The following is a 27,416-nucleotide window of genomic DNA, read 5'->3' as shown; positions in this document are numbered from 1 at the left end:
AAGCGGTAAATCGGGTGCATTGTGATCCACAGATGTCTTTCTCGCCGAGCGCGTCCGATACCGGCCGCTGAGTGATTATCCCTCTGATCGCGATTGTTTGCCGCTGCATGGAGTCGGTTGCTTTTCCGGATAGATTTAGCCGAACGGTTGATTTATTGCAGGCTGGATACATTTTGAAAAGGCACATTTTTCTTTCTTTCTTCTCTCTGCAAGAATAAAATTTATTACTGGCGCTATATCTATCCCGTAACAATAAATATATCTTCAGATTGCCTTCTAATTTATTGTTTTTGGTTTTCTTTCTTTTTTTTTATGTTCACATTTTCGCTGTTGACCACAATATATATATCGCTGCTACGAATTAGAATTGGGAATGGTTGCAATGAATAAGCTGAAGAGCAAAGCCATATATTGACTTTATATTATATTCATCTTATATTATATTTATTATATTTATTATATTTATTATTATCATTATTACAGGGATGATGGATAACTGACGCTGAGATTTTACACAATAATTTCTATGTTCCTCCAAATTTCTGAAAGCAAAATGCATTAAGAAAGAAGTGACATCAACCACCTGAGCATCAAGAGAATTTGCCGGCAGATCAGCCCCCATTCGGCCCCTCTAGTCTGCCCCTTTTTTTCTGCTTTAAAGACTTTAATCTATTTTAGTTGCGTCTTAAATTCAGGAGCCGTATGCCTATCCCATGCATGTTTAAATTCCATCATTGCATTAGTCTCTACCACTTCTGCTGGGAGGCTGATCAACCTATCCACCACCTATATTCACTATTACATAGAAAACTAGACTTTTTCTAAAAAAAAAAAAAAAAAAATAAGTACGAAAGTTATAATAATCCCCCGGTGAGTCAGATGTTCTCAAGAATTCTAGATCTAGCTGTATATTGGACTATGTGTTAAATTTGCCCCAGCCCTGGTGTCCAAACACAAGCTTATCTTATCTGCCTGACTAGTAGCAATCTGGACAAAAGGTTATCAGCCCGGTGTGCCATGTCTCTGTCACAGTGTGAGCACAGAGGGCGGCAGTAATCTTTGCGGGTTGGTAAATACTTCTATAAATGATACACCCTTTGCCCCAGCTTTGTTCAATATACACATGTGATAGTGTGCGTGTGTGTGCGCGCATGCGCGCTGTGTATGCGGGACCCTATTTCGTGCCATCGAATTCACTGTGTTTATTAGATCTGCTCAAATAACGAGTTTACGGCAGTTAACCGGTAGCTCTTCCGCTGTCATCAATCTACCCTCCGATTCCTTTTTTAGCTGCCGAGGATCATGGGAGTTGTAGTTCACCGGTAGCACGTGCCATACCTGCTAAACCTGTTGTTGAAGCAGCTATTCCCGCATACGTTTATACATACCCGGGAACAGATTTTATTTTAGTGATTTGTTATCATAGCGTCACCGCGTTCTCACCTGATTGAGACTTCTGTTCATTTACCGTCTTCACCTGTAGTGCGTTTTCTGCTTATCTGCCGATGGGTTTATTGGGACGACTTTAACCTTCAGAAGGAGAAAGTTCCCCAGGATCATAAACAATAATATTCTGAACCGAGCAGATTTCTGAGTCACTTTTCCAAAACCTATGTTTTTATTCTTTTTATTACGTTTTATTACGAGAAGGTGAGACAAGTGCCAAAGGTATCCTTTAAGGGCCACGATGAGGACTAGGTTCCCCAGTCTTTATCTTTTGGGGTGGTTCATCACATTATTTGCAACCTAGGGTGACCGCCTCAGCCATGTTTTTTAGGACACATATAATTCTTACAGCCCAGATAAAATGCTGCCCTGCAGTATGGAGGATGTATAACTGACTAATTGGCTTCCTTCCATGAGTCTATACATCCTCCATACTGCAGGACGGCACTTTACCTGGGCTGGTCATCAATCTGGAAACATTTTATGTGTCCTGAAAAAACATGGCCGATGTGGTCACCCTAATGCAACCTCTTCCATCCATCCTCAGCCCAATGGCCGGCAGGAGGACCAGACCTTCTTGGTCCTGCCCCACAAAGAAGACCCACTTGAGATGTCTGAGGGAGGGGACCATGGCCTCCTCACCAAAAAAATATATACATGTTCAAGGGATCCAGCTACACCTTTTTGGCTGACAGTCTAAGAATTGTCTGCATCACACATCTGGCCTAAAAGGCTCCGAGGGGTCCCAAGGTCCAGCAGTGTCTACATTAAACCCTTGGAGACACACGGCCGGATCGAGGACCTAGACTATGGACTCCAAAACCACCCTGGAGCTTCAATCCATCCCAGCCTTAGGGCAAGAGGACCAAGCTTCCCCTCCCTGAGGCATCCTAGCAGTATACGATGGAGGCGGCCACCTCAACTTCCTCAAGGTCAACATGATTATTCCCCCTCTTAGGTTACCTCTCTCCTATTAAGTTAAGTGGCTGATTGATGTTGATTGGTCCGGGCAGCCTTTGTAAGGGTGGCGGGGGGAGCAGAGACGGTAAACTCTTTTGATAATGTTGGTTCAGCCAAAGACTGCCGACAGCTGAATTCTGATGCAATTTCTCTGGAATCGTGGGAAACCAAAGGAAATGTGGATGAAATCCCCTGGCTATGCCTTTCACGGATGTCGGACCTGAAAACAATAATCTGAATAATCTAAATAAACGATAATAGTAACACTAGTGATAGATGGTTTTCAGGTCTGGATTTAATTATATGTTTTAATTCAGCTGTGATACTTCCTCCTAAATAAAGTGCTTAGAAACAGAATCAGTCGCTGGTCCTGTCTTAGATTCCGGAGCCGTATGCTTATCCCGCGCATGTTTAAATGACTGTATTACCCTCTACCACTTCTGCCGGGAGCCTGTGCCACTTATCTTCCAAAACCCCAGTAAAGTAAAAATGTCCTTACATTCCGTCCCAGCCTCTGACCCTCTAGCGTTAGATTCCGGTCTGTTGTTCTAACATTTCTCCTCCTTTGAAATAAACTCCCCCCCTGTACTTTGTTAAATCCCTTTTTTTAATTTAAATGTTTCTATCCCATCCCCTCTTTCTCTCCTGCAGGCTGCACTGACTTCCCTTAACTCTGTGCCTTCTTTCTTCATTCATTACAATAAGCTCTCACTCCAGCCAGCGCTCTTACTTTATTATTATTATCATCTTCTTGCTGATAGCGGACCGTTGAAACGTGGATTCTCACGCGCCGTATGATGTAATAAAGCGTTTTATGGTTCTACAACTCAACCCGGCAGAAGCTGGATGTCAGCGAGGCGACCGTTCCTACGGAGTACCTCATCAGGCTTTTATTACATGAAAAACAAGCTGATAGGAGACGTGCGCGAGATATGCTGATAAAGGTGAAGGAGATAAGAGAATTGTGTTTAAGGACAACAGATCGGCCCCATCCGGCCCCCGTCTAGTCGCCCGTTTCTCCTGCTGTAAAGACTCAAACCTTAATCAGTCGTTGGTCTCGTCTTAGATTCAGGAGCCGTATGTCTATCCCATGCATGTTTAATACCCTCACTGTATTACCCTCTACCACTTCTGCTGGGAGGCTGTTCTATTCATCTACCACCCTCATGATAGATTAAAATCCTATCCTTTTCTATCCTACTTCGCCTTTATTCATTCAGAAGCTTTCAGAAAATAATCTTTTCTAGGAATATCATTCTAGGAAAACTACTTTATATGGATCCAAAAGATAAAAAAATAAATAAAAGAGATGAGAGTTTTTAAGTGTTCTTATCACTATGGCAACAACCGGAACGGTCCAAATAGAATAAAGATTCTCCTGATTGCTAAGGGGAGACGACCACCTGTTTATACTTAAAGAAAAAGGGCTACGTTCAAATGTGGAGCAGTCACCATGGAAACAGAATGCTCCTGCTGACTCCTGTTATAATTGGGGTCCAGTTTAGGATAATTGCCTCCGTATCGCGTCTTCTGAATTAATTACGGTTCGCAGGGGCTGCTTTAACAGACTTCATATCTCGTGATTAAATCAATTTTGTGTAAAATATGTAACAAAAGGAAGTGTTTGTTTTGAGATCTTTGACCGCCTCTCAAATAGTTTCCTAGAACCACTGAACCCCCCCAAAAATTGCGAAGCCCGGATCTAACGGTTTCCCCTACCGATGATTTGTCTCTTTTAGGGGAAGAATGACCCTGTGGCTGGATGAGGGGCAGTAAAATCTGGACCTGGATTAAGTGCCATGGTGCGGTTTAAACAAAACTATCATTATCTAGTCGGGGAACAGGGATAGACATCCTCAGTCATGCCGGGAGCCTCCAAATCCAGAAGGGTCTCCAGTTCCTGTGTTGTATGTCTATAATGGTGGTACCAACTACATCACATCAATGACCAAGCACATGTTATAAGGGCTGCTGGCCATGGGTGTTCTTACATCAGTATTTAGTGAAGAGAAAGCCAGTGCCACCCAAAGTACAAATTGTAGCTGGCTCTTGTAGAAAACAGACGTTGCCCTCAGCTTTATTGGGTGGGAATGCCCACGGAAGTAGCGTGAGAACAGAATAATCACCTGCTGACCTCATGATGAGACCAAGAACTCAAAGAACTTCATGAAACGTGTTATCACCATCCTGGTGGATCAGTGAGACAAAGTCCCAAAGCTCCCTGAGACCCCTGAACCTGCCCAAACTCTCTCGCTTTCCAGTTCCTTCTGAAAATAATTTGCTTGCACGGACTTACCTCCATCTGGATATGGATCCAGTCCAAAAATGATGTAATTCGAGTATATACACCTGGTTTATATCTCAAGGCACAGCCAACGCCCCAACTGGTGGTCCCCATCAATTTCCACACTTTCCGGTCTTCACATGCTAAAGGACCACCACTGTCCCCCTACCAAGACAAATGAACAGATAGATCAATAAATGCTTTTTAATACCTTATTTCTACTTTTATTACTGTAGGACGAGACTTTCCAACCACTGGGAGAGAAACAGGACGGAAATTTTGATAGAATGGCACATGGACGGTCTTCGCAAATCGGCCTCCTCAGCCATTTTACGCATCGCCGTAGAAACGCGAAGATATCATTAACCTCATTGTCAAGAGTTCATAAAGTCCGTATCAGTGTTATGGGCGCTCAGCCACATTGTAAAAAAACATATGTATTATTTCTCTCTTTCTATCTGATGAACAATAAGGGTTTGGCTATTATTTCATGTGTGACTTCATTTAGGATGCAATTAATATTTAATGCTGATATCCTACCTGACAGGTGTCTACACCGCCCTCCAAGAAGCCTGCGCACACCATCGATGGCTTTATAACACCCCCGTAGATGTATTTCGTATTGCAAACTCTGTTGGAAATCAGTGGAACGCCAGCGTAATCCATCGTCTGAGAGGTATCACCTAAAAAAAAAAATAAACATATAGAAAACATTATATTTCTGTATTTTCCTTGTCTTTTTTCCAACAGGTTGGCCAAGGTTTAGAGTTAAAGGCTGTTTGTCACGCCAGGTCGATAAAATGTATATACTAGACCAACTAATTACAGGCTAAGGGATGATATCCCCATGAATGACTTTCTTTTTGGATGAAAAACCCAATAAATGGTAAAAAAAAAGTTAAAATCTAGGATAAAAAAAATACAAGATTGCCAGCATCATTGGACAGAAATCTAGAGACTGATCTGGTAAATCCAGGACAGCTGGCAGGTAACTATTATTATTATTATGAATATTGTAATAAACATCTGCAAAATGCGTCCTCATCTACATCGTACGGTTTCACTAAGAAAAGGTAATTTGTTGCCGAAATAATCATCTAGCCGCACGGCAAATTTCGCCTTTCAAAAACTGGAACCCTTTGCCTGGCTTCGCAAACATGCCGCCCGCTACGATTCCATATCTGCCCAGTAATAACACAGCCGTTTCCATGGCAACGGGCCGTGATACAATCAATTCGCTTGGAGATCGGCAGAGAGTGGGGGGAAAAAAAGAAATCAGATCTTTTAATCGTTTATTTGAATATCCTCAATAAAGAAAAAAACTATTATCACAACAAAGCCTCGAAACGGGAAGGAAATAAACATAAAACATAAAAAAGTAAATGATAACACTACAGAATCCGACGTGGCAAATAAAAATACAAATGGACAGATAAATCTTTTGCCGACCCGGAGAAGCGGCGTTTCTCCCGGAGTTCTCCGCCATAACCTGGAGAGTTCCCAAGTATGCGTATCAGGCTCGGATTGGCCATCTGACACACACTCATTCTTACTGCCCCTGCAGGGGCAGATTGAGGCACTTGTGGCCCTGGAGCAATAAGCATACCTGGGAACTCTCTGGGTTTGACTTGGAGATTGCCGGGTGAGCGCTGCTTCTCCGGTTCTCCGGGTCAAGAACCGAATCCTCCAGGTCGCGGGAGCAGATTCTTGACACGCCCCGCTCCCCGCACATTTTTCTTTAAATGGGAGTGTTTCCCGCCGCCATCAGTGGGACCTCCCACTGATGTCAGCGGGAACGCCCCTGACATCAGCAGGATCTCCCACTTACGTCAGTGATAACTCCCACCGACGCCACGGGACCGCCCGCTAAAGTCAGTGGGCAGTCCTGGCCGCATCCCGCTCCCTGGGACCCAGAACTTAAAGTCCCATAGCGGGACTGTCCCAGGCAATCCGGAACATGTGATCACCCTAACACACACACTATACTCACCGCCACCCAGCTCAACAGTTCCAGGGGTTAAATGAGACATCACACAAATTCAGCTAAACTGTCTCAAAACCCAGATAGCAGAAGCAGTGTGCAGCAGCTCTGGATCTGCAGCTTCTCCTTAAGCTAAGTGCGTCTTTAGATTTCATATTAAAGTACTTCCATATAAGGACTTTAATATGCATTATTTGTTGGTGGGACTGTATCGGGCATTTAAGACAATTTCCATGAATTATGTTTCTCATAAAGCAATTGACACGGTCTAGATTGTAAGCGATTTATCATCATTTCACTGAACAAAATAAAATGTATTTATATAGCATACCTCCTTCTTCTGTCGCACCCCATCCTGATATCCAACACATTTTACCCTCTGGAAAATCCTCTCCATAATTCGGTAGACAGATTGGTTGTATTAAACCTGATACGGGGGGAAAAATAGATATTTATCAGTAAAGTAATCAATAAATGTGCCATTTATCATAACATTTTCTGAGCCACAATTAAGATTTTTAAGATTTTTTTACCGTTCCCTTTTGCCACCCATGGACCCCAATACAGACGTTTTTAATAACTCACTATAGAATTATAGAATGTCATGTTTATTCAGTCGTCTGATATATAATGGTTTCTATATAGTGACAGCTTTTAGTTAATAAGGCATTCATTCATTCACAATTCTGATTATTTTATTGACACATTATGGTGTATTTAAAGGGACAGTCACCATTTTTAATCTTTTTCTTTATAATGGATTTGTGAAATAAGTCACGCTCTTCAGTGTGGCTCTGTTGGTGTTTCGGTGAAGAACATGGAACAGAAATTGTAAGTCCTTGGGTTGGAGCAGACAAGAGCGACATATACGCTTCACTGGTTCCTGTCCCTTTAAATATAATAATGATTCTATACAATAGTATTTATTTTTGAGGTTCCTAGGTTATTTGCCTTAAAATAATGTGTAACGGTATTTCTTCATAAAGAGTTGTTTTAATTTTTGAGTTAACAATATAGAATTAGAGAGTGTGGCCCGCTTTCCTTAAAAAAATAACAATATGTTTTGGGGGTTTTTTTGCCAAGTATCTCATTTTGTACAAAATTTTTAAGAAAAACAGACAAATATAGCAGATTTATTTGTTTTAAGAAAAACAGATAAATCTAGCAGTTAAACATAAGGTATTTTAGGATTGTTCTGAGGGGGAAATGGACAGTGATGCAATAACCAGTACGTTCCACCAGATGGCGATGTGGGATAGCGGCTCACCAGTCTATACATTACTGGATCATAAAGCCCGCGGTGCGGCGGATGCGGCGGACGGGATGATAATTCTTACCCATCACAAATCTATTTTTAAACAACACTTGGGGTATAAACTGTTTTACTTGACGGCACCGAGCCACCCTCAGCGAGAGTAAGAAGAATTTTCTTGCTCTTTGCAAAACTTAAACATAGCAGAAATTGCCTTTTGTTTCAAAATAAAAAGGAAATTAACTGCGGGGCCAGATCGATGCGTGGAATACAAACAAACAGCATTTCTCTTGGCGCTGCCAGCAGCAGGTTCTGTATCATTCAGTAGGGCTTTCCAGCCGGTACTCCCCACGCTCCATTCACCTGAATTGTTGTTTTTTGTTGTATTTCATTTAGTTATCTTGCGTCGCGGAGGTGAATTCTGTCTGCCGCTTACCAGGCCCTTCGTACCCCAGCGCTGATGCGTGGGTCGATGTTCGGTATTAGACATTAGCATTAGTAATCATTTAGATTATCTGACGTTTGCAACAATGCACGGAATGTACTTAAAACTAATGTGTTTTTTTTTGCCTAAAGGGCTAATCGCGGTATAATGCCAGCAAAATTGCCTCTAGGATGTAAGGGCAAAAATCCCCATATAATTGCCTCCAGGGCGTGATACTGATTATCAATCAATTATATTCAACACTGTATTCTACTTTGGAGGTAAAATTCTTCCTACTCATCGAGTTGCGCTCTCAAGTAAGAAATGTATGAATCTAATAGCTGACGTTACACCCAACGATATCATATTTACGCAGCGTCGCAAAATCACAGGTACAAGTATAAAGTGTTCTGACATCATCAGCAGGTGCGCATCACAACATCACAACATCACATGCTTGTGTTCTACCAGTGCCTCCTGCAACATGGAGAGGGGGAAGCTGCTTATGGAGAACAGACAGCATCAGCCCGAGGGTCCCAAGGAAGGTCCTATCAACATGTGAAGATCCTGACCCAGAGGGTACCGGTTCCACTGAGTTTATTCACAGACGAGACATACATTTCATATACAAGGCATGCTGTGACCTAGCGGGTACTGTTTTTTTAAACAATATCCCTTTATCATTATTATTTATTGCTTTGTATAGCGCCATCATATTCCGTAGCGCTGTATAAAACAATAAATAATAATAATAACCGACATTTATCTCATACGGATTGACTATGGAACATGCAGCATGGTGAATAAACGATAAGCCGTACCGTTGAAGGTGAACGGGTTTGCCAGTTTGATGAGCGCTATGTCATTTGTCATGGAATTTGATTTATATTTGCTGTGGTAGATGATCTTTTCTACAAGAACGGGAGTGTTCTGCGGATCGCGCTGATGGTTCACATGGCCGACTTGTACGCTCCAGGACTCGGGGAAAAACAAACTGTAATTAACAAAAAGAAATGAGAATTATGATATTTGGTCGCCTTTCCTAAGCAGTTAAGAATTTGTCACATTTGGCTTTTTTTTTTTTTTTTTTTTTAAATAGTAGCCAGGATTTCACACGACCTAAGAAGTCAAATTTCGTTTTTCCATAAACATGCAAGGAAGTAAACATAATTTAGTTAAAAAAAAATAAAATACAAATAAATGCGAGATTATTTCAGTCCAAATGGATGTCGGAGCCATGTTCCATAACCTTTAACGACCGCAAATATTTTAAAGAATTATTTGAAACAAAACAAAATCAAAAATTTGTTTACTTGGGTGCCAGGGGTCGGGACGCATGTTTTTCCCCAGGGAGTCTCGTGAATTTCGTGAATTTTCTTTAGTTATATTTAGGTGAAAACGTTATAAATCCTTTTCACTAGGGAACCATATATTTTTCCGGACAAGTTGAGCAATTCATAGATTGCCTAGTTTAGTGCATCCTGTCGCTTGAATATTATGGTTAAGTGCCAAAAAATCACTATTATTTCCCCAAATATGCAAAACCAAATGACGAAAGGTATAAATAAGTAAATATTTTACTGAAAAGCTGTACATACATGTAGATAACACACAAAGGCCATACGGGTGACATTAGACAGCATATGACTGAGAAGGCACACATCGAAAGTGTCCAGATAAATACACAAACATGCACAAAAATCTCTACAGTATTATATATATATATGTATTTATAGTATTTTATATATTTTTTTATTTAAAAGTATATATATATACATATATATATATATGTATATATATACACTTTTAAATAAAAAAATATATAAAATATATATATTTATATTTATATAATTTTAAAAGGATCTGCCAGTATATATATATATATATATGTGTATATATATATATATATATATATATATATACTGGCAGATCCTTTTAAAATTGTATAAATATAAATTATTCGGGGATTTTACACATTACACTTTCTCGTCACAATGCATCCAATGCTTTAACCATTAGGCGAGTAGCGGCACTGAAATCATTATTTCTCAATTCTTGTATTTTAAGTGTGTTTACTATATTTTTACCTATAGGTGTGATAATGTTGTTATTCCAGCAGCACTGTTTCCTGATACATAATAGCAGACTACATATATATATTATATATTATTATTATTATTAATGATTTAATAATAATAATAATATACTTATTATTTTTGGCCACTTAAAAGTAAATTAGGCAATAGTAGTTTCCCATTCAATTCAGTGATTATCAACAACATTCTGGGGGTTTTTTTGTTTTTTTTTTGAGCCCATATTAACTTTTTTTTGTTTTGCTATTTTGAAATTAATAGAAACCAGTCTAACAGGGGTACTTGGCCAGTATTCATTTTTTTTAAAGTTTGGTTTTGGCTTTAAAATATAATAATAATAATAATAATAATAATAATAATGTAATCAATTGAATTGAAGCTAACGCTTCCTGAATGTTTCCCTGGAATGAATGAAAGTACCCGATGACATAGAGATACGATTCGTGGTGGTATAATATGTTTTTACCTATACATAGGCTACAATGATGGAAAGTATAGGCCGTTTCGAAACAATAAAATAAATCATCAATAAGCTGAACGTGTATTCCGTTACAATCAGAATGTTTGTATCGGTCCAGGAAATAATAAAAATGACAAACAGCTGTTTGGAATTGGAATAACTAAATCATCAAGCAATTTGAAAGAGTTCTGTAGCGGAGAGAACAGTGGAATCTCTGACTTTTTATTTACATGGAACTTACTGCTGCTTCTCAAACATCTAACGTTCAGTAATTTAGTGTGTAATAAGGTCATGTAATAAGGTCATGTAATAAGGTCATGTAATAAGGTCATGTAATAAGGTCATTGTTTTCTCGCTGACTTATTTGGCAGTTTGTAGGATTCTATTCAGAAGAGAATTTGATGAATCCGCAAATATATACATATTTTTTTTTAGTAATCAGCTGTATTTTAACTGAAATGCCTTTTAAGTCCATTTTTCATGAATTCCAAAGCATTTTCTGCCATGTAAGACATTGCTGGCATTCTTTAGCTACTGTAGTTAGAAAATGAAACTTCCGTCTCATTTCCCCCCCACCCCTGACTTGTCTGCTGAAAACAGGAAATGTACTCAGGTACACTTCCTGCGCATGCTCTGTAGCTGAAATCCCATGAAATTAATGAGAGTTGCGGCAACCAACTCAATTATGTCCAGCTATTGATTTCAATGTCAATGCTTACGTTGACCTGAGGGATGGGGGAAATTGAGAGAGTCGTCTCATGTTCTATCACCAGTAATTACAGAACGCCTGCACTGATTGGCATGCAATAAAATGCAACGGGCAGTAAAATGCAATAACAAATATAATTTTACTTTCAATTTCTTGTATTATCATGAGTGAGTGGATGCCGATGCCACCATGAGTTTCCCTTCTATGTTGGCAGGCAAATTAATGGCGGGCACCAGAGACATTGTTTGCCAAGCTTCATGTTATCGATAAATGTTGTATTGTAATAGCGCTACATAATCTGCCGGGGCTCTATTAACGCAATATAATACACAGAGAGACGGTACTCACTCATAGACGCAGTGGGCAGCGGTTACGATCCATTGGGAAGTAATCAGGGACCCTCCGCACAAATGGATGCCTTGATAGATAAGACTGGCTTGCCACGGCCATTGGCCCTCGGCAGAAGCGTTGCCACCCACTATCCGAGTTGACGGTGAATAATTGGGCCGACTGCCGCAGACTGCAGGTAATAACAGAGAGGTGGGTTATAAAGATCCATCCTTGGTGGTCCCAAAGACAAGAAGTATATTTAAAAGGGATCGTAAGACCTGATGCCAGTTAAAAGGCTGCAGAAAACAAATAAATTAAATAGTTTATTGAAAATTTAATTTTTTTTGGACCTTATCACCATAACTGGAAACTCTCCGGATTTGGCCCTCCCCCAGAAATAACTCCATAGGCATCTATAGGAAATGAAGCTTCATTTATATGTTTTGTAGGGGAAAAAATGTCATGTGACACCGATGCAGAACCGTGGTTCTCTGTCAATTACGGAACCTAAATACTAAAATCATCATAAGTTTTATGAAGTTTCCTAAACAATGGTTTATAAAATAAAGAAATAATCTCAACACAATAATACCAAATCACTTCCCGTGTATGACGTTTGTTTTTTAGGCATAGCATTGAAAATAGTTTCTAATTTTAAGCAATACTTACGGACACATTTTAGGGTAGTGACATTTCCAGAAAGGCAGTGTTCCCTAATGAAGAAAGAATTGAATTAACACAATAGTGGTAAAACACATTATATCTTAAAGTTTTTTTTTTGTTTTTTTTACTCAATGTATTGATTCTGTTAAAGGGGTGCTCCAGCGTCTCATGCGGCCCCACCAACGAAGAATGAATATTAAAGTATATTGTGAATAACCCAACCCTATGCATTCTTCAATCTAACCTTCCTGAGAAGCTGCAGCTCCAGCACAGCACCCCCTCCCCCCTCTGTTTTTGGCACCTCTGATTGGCTGCTGGATAGCCACATGTCTACCCTATGCATGTTTAAATTCTCTAGCTGTATTGGCCACTGCCACTTCTGCTGGGAGGCTGTTCCTACTTATCTTCCACCCTTATCTTATCTTCCTTAGCAATGCTAACCTTCTGTGCTCAGCTTAGCCCAGGCCATAAGGGCTATATATTTTAAATTTCCTTAACCCCTTAAGGACAATGAGCGGTCCCTAAACCCATTGAAAACAATGCATTGTGAGCCCGTACATGTACGGACTTTGTCATTAAGGGGTTAAATAATGTCATTGCTGCTCCAATAAGGATATGATGGGGCGCCATTTTTCTTGTTGTCCAATACAGCAGAGCTCTAAGGACTTGGAGACAGTATGTATATCAGGTCTCAGGAATATGTGCCAGCAATTACAATAACTTACGATTAGTGTTTATAAACTTCCATGACTAATGGTGTCCTTTATCACTGTATATTTTATTTGTCTTAAAGCATTACCTGGGCTGCATTACATTCTGTAGCAATGTCATCGCTCCGGCAAAGGATTGTGATTTGGACAGCGAGACAAATTGTCTTGTGAACTGTAGTTCGACGAAGCCCAGGGCCACGGAACTGGAGGCGACGTAACTGCAAAATAACAACGTGTATCAATCCAAGAGACAACTCAAATAACTGCATTAAAAAAAACTACAGCCTGATTAAAAGCGTATTAAAAAGGTGTTTGTTCCAAGACCTCCGCCTGGCACACATGGGGTTAAATTATTAAAGACAACTGTACAGATCATTGTAGCGTGGTTATTACGGGTCACTGCTAACTAATCTCAGTGGACCTTTAACTTTTAAAGCATATCGGAATCCATTTTTGCGCTTTGTCCTGTCCGCCTGCTGAAACCAGGAAGTCCAAACAGGAAGCATACTTAAGTATGCTCTCTGCACATGCTCTGTAGCGCTATGGCAATAGCAGCAGTCAATCACATTCACACCAATGTTCCGCTAGTAGACGTAGGCTTGACTTTAAACTGGGGCTACAGAACGTCTGCAAAAATAATACTTAAATATGCTTCTTGCTTTCACTGGAGGCAGTCAGGGGGAGAAAAAATCGAATTCTTTGTCTTAGCCATAGGAATTTTCTCTCATCTTTAATCAGTAGGGGTTCTACTCCAAGCTTCAGCCCAACATGATTCAAATTCAGAAAGTTCCAGAAAGCAGCAGTTTCCCAAACCCAATTCCCAGACCCAGCGGAACTTTGGCCGACAATTTTAATTGCGTGTTCTCAGACTGAAAATCAGAAGCATTCGGCAATAGAATATGTTCTATATTTGTTTTCTTCTATTTAAATTTATAAATATCCTACTTATTAATTGTATTATAACTGTAATGTACGGGTACTTTACATTTATTGTATTTGTAATATCCATTCAGCTTTCCGTGTATTTGTAGAATTATAATTATTAATTGAACTATATAGAACCATCATAAAAATTTGGATTTACAGAAATAAATGGATACATTCTAGATCAATTGTGACTATTTCTTATATCTTATTTTCCCGTGATAAATGTAGTGATAAATACACTCCTCTTATCCTCCCAGCCACTTCCTGCACTCTGTGTTCTTATTCGCTCCTACCAGTGTCTCTCAACTCTGACCCGCCCCTCCGCTTCCCACCTCCCTCCGACCCGGTCTGCCCCCTGCTGGTGCACAAGAGAGAGACAGAAGAAAAAAAGCGCACGTCATCTTAATGGCGTCCGCTAGTATTATAATATTTGAGATTATGAATTAAATGCATTCTTCTTGTAAAACCATAAAAGTTAAGCAATCCCCAGGAACATTTCATTGGTTGGTATAAAGATAACTTTGGCAACTTTGATCCAACCCCTATAAAGTTCTCCAAAGGTCATCAAAGGTTCTCCAAAGGTTCGGGAAAAAAAAACTGTATATATAGAAATAATATAATATAGAATATTTTTCTTTACGTGAATGCTATATCCCGATTAGGTTTAATAGCACATTTAAAGCGCATGCAAAGCACCATACAATTCCTTATTACCTTGAAAACCCTAATTGCTTACATGTGAAATTCCCGTAATAGGCGTTCCAGTCGTCCGAGCAAACCGTTCGCCAGGATCCTCCCGTGTAAGCTTGGAGCACGGCATTTTTTCCACTGAGTCTTACTGAAATATTACACAGATTGGATTAATCAGGATTGTTACATCGAAAGCGCGCAACCATGGATTCTAATCAAGTAATACTTTGAACATCGCACCAAAAAATAAATAATCTGCAAATTTAGGACATGCTTGGAATTATGCAATTATATAGAACATCATGTTCCCTAATTTTTTTAAGAAAATAGGGAAAAAAAACATATTTGAAAAAAATTGGCATCATTTCCATTTCGGAAACATTCACCATGTCCATATATATTTCACTATATATTTTAATATATACCGCTGTTTTTTTTAGTAGAAACCACAGCATAATACATTAAATATATTATTAATATTTATTACATATAAGCAGCCAATCAAAATCAGGAGATCTGGCACAGTTATTGCCATTTTTACCGTTATGAGCATGGCCATGACATCACACTATGACATCAATGCCCACATTTTGTCAAAGACAAGGTTATTGACCACTATGCCGAACATGTTGTAATCAGAGGCATCTAGTAAAACCACACTGCTGACAATTCACTTCAAACTCATCGTGAGCATGTAAGGACATCGCCGGAGGCTACCGGTGATGTTTCTTGGTATTGTGTACGTCCTACACAGAAAGACATAATTAAGCTATTAGGTCTTCTCTAGCGTTTCATACCTTCCTCTGTAAGGAGCTTTAATTTTCCTAGTGTCTAAACAAGTGCTAATATGTATACATTCCAGGCCGCCCATCCAGAATTCCCCATAACATTACATCAATATTTATATCCCCAAAGGTCTGTATAACCTACTGGGATTTTTCCGTTCTTTTATAATCCTAAGCGATTGGACGGCCATGAATATGTAATACAGACCAATGAAATATGCCGAAATGTTCTTTCGCGGACAGCCAATGTCAGCGTCAAATAGTTTACCGATCTGGAACGTCTCCAGGCATGCAGCCATATTGTAATCATAACGTTTGGTCATGCCTGATGATTCTGTTAGCTTCATGCCAAGATTAAAAAGGTTCCTTAGATGTTGGAGACACACGTTTCCTTAAATGAGTCTCACCAAGATGGACCTACGTCACGAATAATCGGCGTGTGTTCACAAGGAGGTCATTCTGGAGCGATACCACCAGAAACCCCAAAAGAACTTCCTAAAATGTCAACTTTGGAGAACTTTGGAGCCCCATTAGTGAAAAGAGGGCTGTAGATCAATGCATCCATAGGAGGTCCTTTTATGAAGGGTACCTGTATCTTGGGGAGCAGAGCTTTAAAAAAGTGAACAATGACCAAATATCTACGTTTATTTTGTCAGAATTATTTACAATTTAAAGAATAAGGAGGAAATCAGTGTATGAAATCATATCATTACCACATCTGTATTCGTCGTCCCCTTCCGGGCAGTCTAATACCCCGTCGCATCTTTTTTCTGGTTTTATACATTTTGAGGACGCTTGGCAACGTATCTTTCCCGGGCACGTGTAGTGGACTAGGATAGAAAGACAAGAATAGGTAGTGCTTTTCAGATTTGGTTACCTTAAATCGTCGACTATCAACCATATTAGTCCCGGCTACGACGTTGACCCCCTCTGGTGATAAAAAAAACCTCATGATTTTCTGCATCGACCAATCTTATTTCACGGATTTTACTACTAATACTGAAAGATAACATAATACGAGGGGGTTAGGTATTAAAAAATATTTTGATGCAAGGTTTGAAATGAGGTCCCATAGGAACGTTCTGCCTTTCTTCAGCTTGCTGTGTCTTCTTCATGTTCTTCATCATGGGGCTTCCAGTTCCTACCTGTTGGTTTCTCACGATCAGTCATTGCCTTGCATTCCATCTCCCCGTCCTTCTCCATTCCCGTTTCACTTTATACCACTCCATCTGCTAATACCCCCTCACTTTTTAACACTTTCCTACATGTCATTGCATCTTCTGCTTCATTTTTGGTCCATGTTCCAAATAAGCTCCTCACTGTCCCTCCTGTACCCCATCATTACTCTACTTGCTCTTCTGTTTTCTTTTGTATCTCTTTGCCCCCAACATCACCCATCCTCAACACCGAGCCCAGAAATCTCCATTATGAAGGAGTCGAACCCAACATCAAATAAATAAAGCACACGACCGATCAAGTTGACATTGGACTCTTTTAAAGTCCCGTAGACCGGACGCAACTGATGGATCATGGGAGGGAAAAAAAAGAGAAACTCAGACGATTAATGAGGAATTAAATCACACAGAGAAAAGATAAGGAAACTATTAGACAGCGGATAGCTCGGAACACAGGAGAGTCTGTATAACGAATGTTTTCTGTCTGATTGAGTCATTAATATACAGATAAAACAGCGATCAGCTCAGATTAATTGCTCGATTGGATGAAGTAGGTGAAAAGGGGTCAATGCGTTTTGGTTAATGGACAAAGTGCCGGGAGCTACTATTTATTTTACACTCAAGTGCCCTGTAAAACATTTAATTCGTGACCATTTTAATGGAGAATCTGATGAATAATGAATAGGACTCACCAATCAGCCCGGTAGCAACGGACAGCGCGACAAGAAGCACAAGGAACAGGACGGGGATCAAATATTTCACGGGAATAACGAGATGGCACGTCGGCGATTCATCATTTTCTCTGTTTTCTGAAAGGAAATACACAATGAGACGAGGGTCGCGGTGACATTCATCGGCACCTCAACTCGTGTCTTCCTTAGAAATTCTTTGCTTCATTGTATCAGTCCCCTGCTTTGTGCGCGTCTCCTCTTTAACCCCTTAAGGACAATGGGCGGTCCCTAAACCCATTGAAAACAATGCATTTTGAGCCCGTACATGTACGGGCTGTGTCATTAAGGGGTTAAATGTGATACATGTGATATACTCAGGCTTTTGGCGTTATGTCGCCGGCCATTTTAATTATATATCATTTTTTTTTCTAATTTAGTTATCATTGCGAATCATTTTTTTTTTCTTATTGTTGAGCTTTTCTGTACAATCCCTATTAATGAAAAAAATGTTCTCTGCTTATAGGAGATACTTTGAAGCAGGTAGAGCTTTCTTTAGGTTTTTTTAGTATAATAGTCACTGTCTTTCTACTTAGGGTCCCAAAGTACGTTCAAAATATGTGACATTTTAAAAACGATTTAAACGTTAAAACTGTTTAAAAAGTAAATAGCCATTGGGAACGTGATAAGTTGGATTTGTCAAGTTGGCAAATTATACATTTTACAGTTCGGGACACGAAATTAATGAATGCAACGGTACCGGTCTTTACAAATGTATATAAGCAATGTATATGTTAGACAGCTTATGGGGGGTACCATGAGAGCAGCCATCTTAACTTCTTGTTCACCGGACTTGTATGGTTTTTTTTTTCCACGTCACTAAAATGTGAAGCTGAAAAACGTTTCCTAGAAGAATCATCTCATTCACTATCAAAGTAAATTCATTTAGAACGTTTTGTTTTCCCAACCAGTAAAATGAAGGCACTATTTTACCTGAGGGAAACAAATATTTGTGGAAAATTAAAAAAAAATTCTCTGCGCACCCCCTCTCCAAAAAAATAACGATGAGGGTTTTTGTAACGTGAGTTTGAGGGCATTTTTCACTTTCTGTATTTTTTCCTTTTCACTTTCTGTATTTTTCCCCGCTCTTTGCTTTTCACCTTGTATTTGTTCCTCACTTTTCTCCTCTTAATTTTTTGTATTTTTTTCCCTCACTATTTTAATTTTCTGGGGTTTTTTTCAACACTTTTTTCCTTTTCACTTTATGCATTTTTCCTCACTATTCTTTGCACTTTTTGTGTCTTTTTCTCATTCTTTCACTTTTCACTTTCTATATTTTTTCATTACTATTTTCCTGTATTTTTTCCTCCCTCTTTTCTTTTTCACTTTCTGTAATTTCTCCTCACTCTTCCTTTTCACTTTCTGTATTTTCCCCACTATTTTTCTTTCTACTTTTTTTCCTCATTCTCATTTTGCACATGGATGCCAGCGTCCTTCGCCACAATTTGTGGCGTCCATCCCCCTGTCAGTGCACTCAAGAGGCGGACTGAATCGGGGTGCTGCTGGGGAAGCACAATTATCCCAAAATAACCTTCGCTGCAGCGCACCCTCGCGCTTTCTGCTGCCTATTGATGCTGTGCACCAGGTTATGATTTATTGAGTTAGCCCACCTTACATGACCCCACGGGCCAAATGCTTGACTGTTGCACAGAGAACAAGATGGCGGACGCCATGGTATAAAACTCAGTTTGGGCTCTAAACCATCTATACGGATTATTTAAAATGAAACACTATTAAATGGGTTCATTACTAATTAGCAAAATATAAAATATTTGGATAGCGACGGAGAAGCTTTTGGGGATTCTTGTGAATTATCCATAATGGGTTTTTTGAGTGGCAAACGCTATACGTTAAGACCATTGATTACAGTGAAGTGACAGCGGGTTTCTTCGCCAGTATATTATACTTTAAATACTGCTAGGCTCAGACGGTAGCTTTATCCCCATTACTGTGTATAATTAAAGATTGTGGATGACAGAACAGATGGGGAGGGACAAAGAGAATATTTTTTCTTCCCGTTTTTTGGCAAAACGACAAGTTTATGCAAGGGACCAGCTGCATACGGAGAACCTTCTGATTGAAGAACCGCGGAATTGAGCATTTGCACAATAAACGTGAAGCTGATTAAACTTAGTAGAGAATTCCCAAAACCTGCATTAAAAAAAAAGTATATATACCATAGCAACGCTGAACAAATAGCCCATAGGCTGACGGCCCTTAACCATTCAAGGGGTAGAGGTGCCGTTTACCATCGTATTATTTCACTTTTTACTTTATGGAAAAATAAATATTTTTATTTTATTATTGAATACATTGCTTAATACAGCGCTGTATTCAAGTAAGTAGTCATGTAAAATTTTAGACCAGACTGGGAATAATCAATGGGTTTTGGGAGCGCCCATTGTCCTTAAGGGGTTAAAGTAGGTGGGTGTGTAGGAGTGTGGGTGTGTAGACTGTGGTGTTTGTGGGTTAGAGATTTTAAGTGTGTTAGTGTTTGTATGTGTGTATGTGTTACAGTGGTGGGGGAGGGGACTTGTCCCCTGGTCCAGAAGGTGCTAGCCATCCCCTAAAAATTGCTGAACACCAGACCACGCAATAATAGCTCAATGACATTTGGGGCTGGTTCAGTTATTTTCAGGACATTTTTTTTATTCCGAATAAAATTCTGTTCGCACACACACTAAATGTCACAGCAGAGTATTTCCCTCTAGCAGCAAACGTTCTTTAACTTTCCTGGTTCTGGTAAAAAAATATAAACAAGGAACAGACGTCTCCTTTAAGGGGTTTTGCCCGGGAAATGAGGGCGCCTGGTCATCCCACATGAAATAGAACATGTGAAGAAAATATTGAAATATTGATAGATAGCCATACCAGATCTGTTCTCTCCGGGGTCTACTTTTGCTTGCGTCAGGAAAATTCGAAAGTAAGAGAAAGCACCGTCCGCTACCGGCAATTCCTCCTCTGATACTGACACGAGTTCCAAGCTGCCGGAAGCAGGGACTTCATTCGCAGCCTGGAAGTGGTTTTTGGGGAAAAAAAAGGTTTAAAAGTATGTTCCATATTAGTGATAAATCTATAGCTGTATATATATATATATATTTATATATATATATATATATATATATATATATATATATATATATATATATATATATATATATATATTTCCCTCCACAAATATTGGCACCCTTGGTAAATATGAGCAAAGAAGGCCGTGAATAATTTTTTTTATTGTTTAACCTTTTTTATCTTTTCTTAAAACCAATACACAAAAATACTACTTTTATGCTTTTATGGATATCAGACTATTGCAAACATAACACAGGTTTATACAAAAAAAACCATGAATTCATATGAAAAATATATATATATTTGAAGTATATTCTCATTGATATTTTACATTTTTTTAGTACACCTGGGTGACTGGGAACAGGAAATTGTTCAACCGTGACTTCCTGTTCCACAGGGGTATAAATATTAGGTAACACATAGGCCAAATGCCCTTAGTCATTCATCACAATGGGTAAGACCAAGGAATATGGCTGTGATGGGCGAGAAAAGGTTGTTGAGCTTCACAAAATGGGAGGTGGTTGTAAGAAAATAGCAAAAGCATTGAAAATGCCCATTCCCACCATCAATGCAATACTTATGAGGTTCTAGTCAACTGGAAATGTTATGCATTAACCTGGTAGAGGACATGCGTCTATGTTGTCTCAACGCACTGTGAAGAGGATGGCTCGAGTGGCCAAAAAGTCTCCAAGGATCACAGCTGGAGAATTGCAGAAATTAGTTGCGTCAGAAAATCTCCAAAACTACAATCCGACGTCGCCTACATCACCACAAGTTGTTTGGAAGGGTTTCAAGAAGAACGCCTCTACTCTCATCTAAAAACAAACTACTGGAGCTTCAAATGGGATCGGGTTCTATGGTCAGATGAAACCAAAATAGAGCTGGGTTTGGCACACACAGAGATATGGGAAATATGGGAAAGTACCTCTTGCCCGCGGTTAAATATGATGGTGGCTCTTTAATATTTGGGGCTGTTTTTCTGCCAGAGGACCTGGACATTTTGTTAGGATATGTGGCATCATGGACCCAATCAAATATCAACAGATATTAAATGAGCACCTGAGTGTCTCTGCCAGAAAGCTTAAAATGGGCCATGGTTGGATCTTCCAGCAGGACAATGATCCAAAACATACATCAACATGAACACAAAAATGGTTTATTGACCATAAAGTCAAGGTCCTACCAGGACCATCCCAGTCCATAGAAAATCTGTGGGGTCAACTGAAGAAGAGAGCCCACCAGAGTCAACCTCAAAATTTGAAGGATCTGGAGAGGTTCTGTACGGAGGAACGGTCTCAGATCCCTTGCCTTATATTCTCCAACCGCATCAGGCATTATAGGAGAAGAGCTATTATCTTGGCAAATGGGGGTAACACAAAGTATTGACTAAATGGGTGCCAATAATTGTGCCACGCATATTTCAAAATTATTTATTTTGGATAAACCTGTGTTGTGTTTGGAATTGTCTGATACCCATTAAAGCAGAGTATTTTTTGTGAATTGTTTGAAGAAAAGATAAAAACGTTAAACAATAAAGACAATTTTTCCCAGCCTTCTTTGCTCATATTTATCAAGGGTACCAATATCAGCGGAGGGCACCGTATATATATATATATATATATATGTCAATTAATTCATAGAAAATAATAATAGAGTCGCATTGTGCTTTAGTGCATCTCTATGGTTTCTTTGTTATGACGTCCAGCTCATTATAAATCTGTGATTAACTTATTTAACGAAGAAAGCAAATAACAAACGTTCATTACCCAGTTTTGAAGGCGTTTACCCGATATTTCATGCGCTGTGCGCACTTCTGACATCGCACACGTCATATTATTTGCTAAGAAAGTTTAGCAGGTTATTCTCTGTATTTCTAAGTCAAGGATGAGACTCCCCGGTTGCTAAAACCTGATATATAACCGAGTTTATGCATAACGTTAATTCAGTAACTGTTTACAGGACAGAGATTTGATTTAATATATTTGGTCTCTCCCGTTATTATCACCCACACAGAGTATGGTTTATTTGAAGAGAGCCCCACTGGGTGATATCATAATATAAGAATGTTTTTCTCCCGAGCTCTGCACTTGTTTGCTATTTCCTTAGAACCATTTATAGGTTATTACATAGAACGCCAGATCGGCCCCATTCGGCCCCCATCTATTCTGCCCATTTTTTCCTGCCGTAAAGACTCAGACCTTAATCAGTCGTTGGTCTCGTCTTAGATTCAGGAGCCGTACGTCTACCCCGTGTATTAGCCTCTACTACTTCTGCTGGGAGGCCGTTCCACTTATCCACCACGCTGTCCGGAAAGTAAATCTACCTTTCATTCAATGGAAGCCTCTGACCCTCTAGTTTTAACTTCCTAAAAATTAGCAAGTAGATCGTTGTAAATTCATTATCTTCAAAGCATTATTTCCTTTTCAGTTCGGATCATTAAAAAAAACAAGCAGCGAAACTTTTATTCAAGTTCCTTTCTGCCAAAACATTTCTTGTAAAATAGTCGGATGTACAAAACATATAAGGGTTGGAGTTAGGATCGTTTATAGGTGAACTTGCTTATCATAGAACGTGAATCTAGAATTTTGTTAAGTAGGCAGTTTGTGGATGGTGGTCATTATTTTGCTGATATTATTAAATATGGTAATATTTTTTATTTAATTATTCTTAAATTATTTAATATTATTATTATTATAGATTAGAGAGAGAGAGAGAGAGAGAGAGAGAGAGGACTTACCTTCTCTTCAGTGGCCATGGCTAGAAGTCATTAGAAAATTCTCCGTCGTTCTTAGATACAGGTAGGGTCGATCCAGTCCTTAAGAAAGCACCGCGTCCAGTGGAGGTTACCGTAAGTGAGACATTGTAACCGAGCCTGGCAAAGACATTTGATAGCCCATATAGTAACTATGGCAACCGGAAATGTAACCCCGTTAACCCGAAGGGCCGTTAATATGTAAAGTGAGTAACAGCGGAACGGTGATACCCTCACCAAGAACAAAGAACCTGATGGCAGATAAGACCCATTCGACCCGTCTAGTCTGCTCATTATTCCTTCACTGCTCTTATTAAATATATCCTAAATATTAGGGATACAAAAAGTGTAGAGTTGACCCAAAATCATCCGTATATTTATTATATATATATATATATATATATATATATATATATATTTATTTATCATAATGAAATGAACCCGTGAAGTCGGGTGAGGATAATTAACATAACGGGAAACCATAGGTTGGCCGGATAGCAAAGTACCTTTTGATCAATGTATTTGTAGGGCTTAATGATACGTGTTCGCAATTAACATTTCCAGCGCTGTAAATGATTTACAACGTTCCTTTTTTATTGTTTAGGGACATAAGGGGTAATAATGTCATTTAATGCAGCGTAAGGATACGCAAAAGAAAGATGGATTGCTGTATGATTGCGGAATAATGACGCACGGAAAGTATAGAGGAAAATGTCTAAGTACAATTATTATGGTTTAGGATTATCAAGAGATACAGAATCTTTATACCCCCCTCCCAATGCTCAGTTCTTCTACTGGAAGGGTGCTAGGTAAATGGAACAGCCTCCCGGTAGAGGTGGTAGAGGGTAATACAGCGAGGGGATTAAACATGCATGGGATAGGCGTACGGCTCCTGAATCTAAGACGAGACCAACGACTGATTAAAGTCTGAGTCTTTACAGGAGAGAAACGGGGACTAGACGGGGGCCGGATGGGTTCAGTTTTATGCTTCTTTCTATTACAGTGGATCTCACAAAGACTGGGTCCACTGCGAGTAAGTATGACACTTAAGATATACATAGTTGGGGTGAATGAAATTGTACACTTTCCCCAAAGTTGCCGGTTCTGATTTCAGTGACTGCATGCCGCGCGCTCACCCAGAGCCCCTCCAGATCTCTCCCAGAATGCTGTCCAAATGCGACACGGTGGAGAGGATTGTGTATGTGTGTGTGTATGTGTGTGTTTGTGTCTATGTGTGTGTGTGTATGTGTGTGTGTGTGTGTTTGTGTGTATGTGTGTCTATGTATTCACCCCTATCCCAGCTTTGTGCATAAAGCTTTTAGCTTATACATTTTAATTTTTTTATACATGTTTATACAGTTTTAGCTTTGTTTAGAAAACTGAACTATGCACATTATGAGGGGATAACCTTGGCTATAAAGGCCCTGAACTGTGCATGCTTCATTTTTTAAATGTGGCATTTTATTGCAACACACTGTTTAATGAAAACTGCAGTGAGAGTCATTGCTGACTCGTTATCATATTTTTAGATGTTAAGCTCTTTTGACCTGTGACCTTGTCACAATTTGTCCAAGTGTCTCAACTTGTAACAACCGGCCTCTTGTGTGTGTGTGTGTGTGTCTATCTCTCTGTCTCTCTCTCTGTGCCTCTCTCTCTATCTTTGTGCCTTTCTCTGTGTTATTCTCTGTCTCTCTCTCCCTCTCTGTGTTTCTCTGTCTGTCTGTCTCTCTCTCGCTCTCTCTCTGTCTGTCTTTCTCTCACGCTCTCTCTATGTATATATTCATATATATATAAAAGGCATGTCACTATTGGAATATTTGGTCATGCTGGGCGGAGCTGAAAGCCAAGGACCAATCATAGTGCAGCGCTAAGACTAGACCGTATCCCGCTCACCGCGATGGGGTATTTAAATCTTCTGATAGCGCTCGCCGTGTGATAGCGGTTTGTGTGGAAAGCAATGTATTGGGCCGTAAAGTTAGTGTTATTTGGACTCACTTAGGAAGAAGCTGAGGATGCGACAAAGCAGACATAATCGCAATCACACTCTGCAGGGCTGGACTTCAGCCTATTCCATGTCCTCACCGAGCGCCCGTCATCAGCCTATTCCATGTCCTCACCGAGCGCCCGTCATCAGCCTATTCCATGTCCTCACCGAGCGCCCGTCATCAGCCTATTCCATGTCCTCACCGAGCGCCCGTCATCAGCCTATTCCATGTCCTCACCGAGCGCCCGTCATCAGCCTATTCCATGTCCTCACCGAGCGCCCGTCATCAGCCTATTCCATGTCCTCACCGAGCGCCCGTCATCAGCCTATTCCATGTCCTCACCGAGCGCCCGTCATCAGCCTATTCCATGTCCTCACCGAGCGCCCGTCATCAGCCTATTCCATGTCCTCACCGAGCGTCCATCATTGACACTAGCCGTTACCGGTCCAAAAATAGAGGAAACTATTATTTAACCCACTGAGTGCCATTAGAGGTGAGAAAAACCCTGGTTTGCATTACCAATGCTAATGGCGCTTTGGTTGTGAGTAGCTAGCACGTACTTTGGATCACAACTTCCACGAGCCTTTGTTTCCCTGTCCAGGTCTTGACGTTACGCAAGGTCTTGGCCGCTACCTTTTGGTTCCCAAGCTTTACAGAGGATGCCTTTTCCCTTTTGGAAGATAACCAGCAAGAGGACGGTATGGCTTTTCAAAGGCATGGTGGTAAATCAGTAGAAGCTGAGTGCAGAAAGCGAGGAATTATCCCAGGATCATAAAACAGAGGCATGGAAAATGTTAAACGGTTCAAAGACAGCTTTTTTACTCATCTCTGATAAAGCGAAGAGGGAGTTTGGAAAGATACAGTTTGGCCCCTGAGAATTTAGACAGAAAATAAATGTAGACATTTATTAAAGAAAAGTATTTCAACACATTCTTACTAGCTTCTACGCTCTAAAGAAGAACCGGAGCAACTCATATTATTCATAAAGAACTCTCTTCAAACTCCAAAACTATTTGACACAGTTATTAAACTATCTAAACAACGACGTTCTTGGTGTACTCAAATTTATCATATTCCATGATATGGTTCGATTTCACTGCTCACCATCCTCTTGACCTCACCATGTCAGTCGCTGGTGCCCTACATATACCGTAGAGTATTGTGGTTCGCCTCCATCTCATCACTAGGTGGTCCGCATGGAATAAATTCATCTCCGTGCGCTCTGCGGTATCCCATGTATAATTCTTCCGCCACCGAATGCACCTGTTTTACATCAGATTTCTTTCTTGTTTCAATTGGGTTTTAATCTTAAAGAAAATATTTATAAAATCATCTTGGATTGCGTTCTCTTACAAGGGACCTTGATGCTATCGTTTAATTAACGCTCCCGTCAGGGTGGAATAAAGTAATTAAACAGCTATAACTGCTTTATATTATATTATATCTATATATATACATATAATTTGGCTGAGCAGTGTATTTAATTATCGCTCCTGTAGCGCGTTTTCTTCTAATTTTCCAGTAGTCAAAGCAGATAAAGTAAATCAAATTAATTTTACAAGTTCTGGATTATTTCAAGCATTAACAAAAACTAAGTCTTGGGGGTCGGGTTGTTGAAGAATCTGGCACAGAAAGGGGCCAGGGGTCTGCTTACTGATGGAGTGGGATACCTTTTCGGTTGCCGAGCGGCAAACAATAACCTTAATGTTAAAGCCCACCACTTCGTGCCAACACTACTTAAAAGGACAGTCTACAGTAGCAGACAACCCGGCTAAGGAAGAATGGATATTAGACGTCGTGAGTTACTTTAACACCATTTAACATCCATTCTTCCAAAATAAAAAAACATACATTCACCTGATCTAGAAGCTGCAGCTCTGCTGCAGCAGACTCACTCCTCATCCGTGATCGGACATTTGGAAATACAATTTAAGGCAAAAAGGTCTCAGGATATCCCAGCACTCTAAAGAGACGTAGAGACTGCACATGTGAG

General features: G+C 39.8%; 1 protein-coding gene across 1 annotated transcript; it reads right to left on the bottom strand.

The window, feature by feature from the left end:
- Positions 1-152: 152 nt before the first annotated feature.
- TMPRSS3 (transmembrane serine protease 3) lies at positions 153-26,547 on the bottom strand. The gene is made up of 15 exons (XM_053454279.1): positions 26,528-26,547; positions 25,984-26,093; positions 21,340-21,386; positions 20,489-20,630; positions 17,582-17,698; positions 16,428-16,544; positions 14,954-15,077; positions 13,402-13,530; positions 12,609-12,652; positions 11,958-12,129; positions 9,169-9,341; positions 7,003-7,098; positions 5,231-5,373; positions 4,703-4,855; positions 153-206 (listed from the first exon to the last, which is right to left on the bottom strand). The coding sequence occupies exons 1-15, from the start codon at positions 26,545-26,547 to the stop codon at positions 153-155; spliced, it is 1,641 nt and encodes a 546-aa protein (XP_053310254.1).
- Positions 26,548-27,416: the final 869 nt, after the last annotated feature.

This window comes from Spea bombifrons, chromosome 2 (genome assembly GCF_027358695.1).
Source record: "Spea bombifrons isolate aSpeBom1 chromosome 2, aSpeBom1.2.pri, whole genome shotgun sequence".
Classification (NCBI taxonomy): Eukaryota; Metazoa; Chordata; class Amphibia; order Anura; family Pelobatidae; genus Spea; species Spea bombifrons.
The sequence above is the reverse complement of the archived record's forward strand: the minus strand, read 5'-3'. Positions and strand labels throughout refer to the sequence as shown.

Bases quoted from the DNA above. Each gene is read 5' to 3' on its own strand.
- TMPRSS3 (XM_053454279.1), bottom strand. From the start codon at position 26,547: ATGGTGAGGTCAAGAGGATG. The intron at 12,653-13,401 runs GTAATGCTTTAA...TTTCTTCATTAG, and splicing joins CAGAATGTAATGCAGCCCAG to GGAACACTGCCTTTCTGGAA. The intron at 7,099-9,168 runs GTACGGCTTATC...CCCCCGTATCAG, and splicing joins AAACCCGTTCACCTTCAACG to GTTTAATACAACCAATCTGT.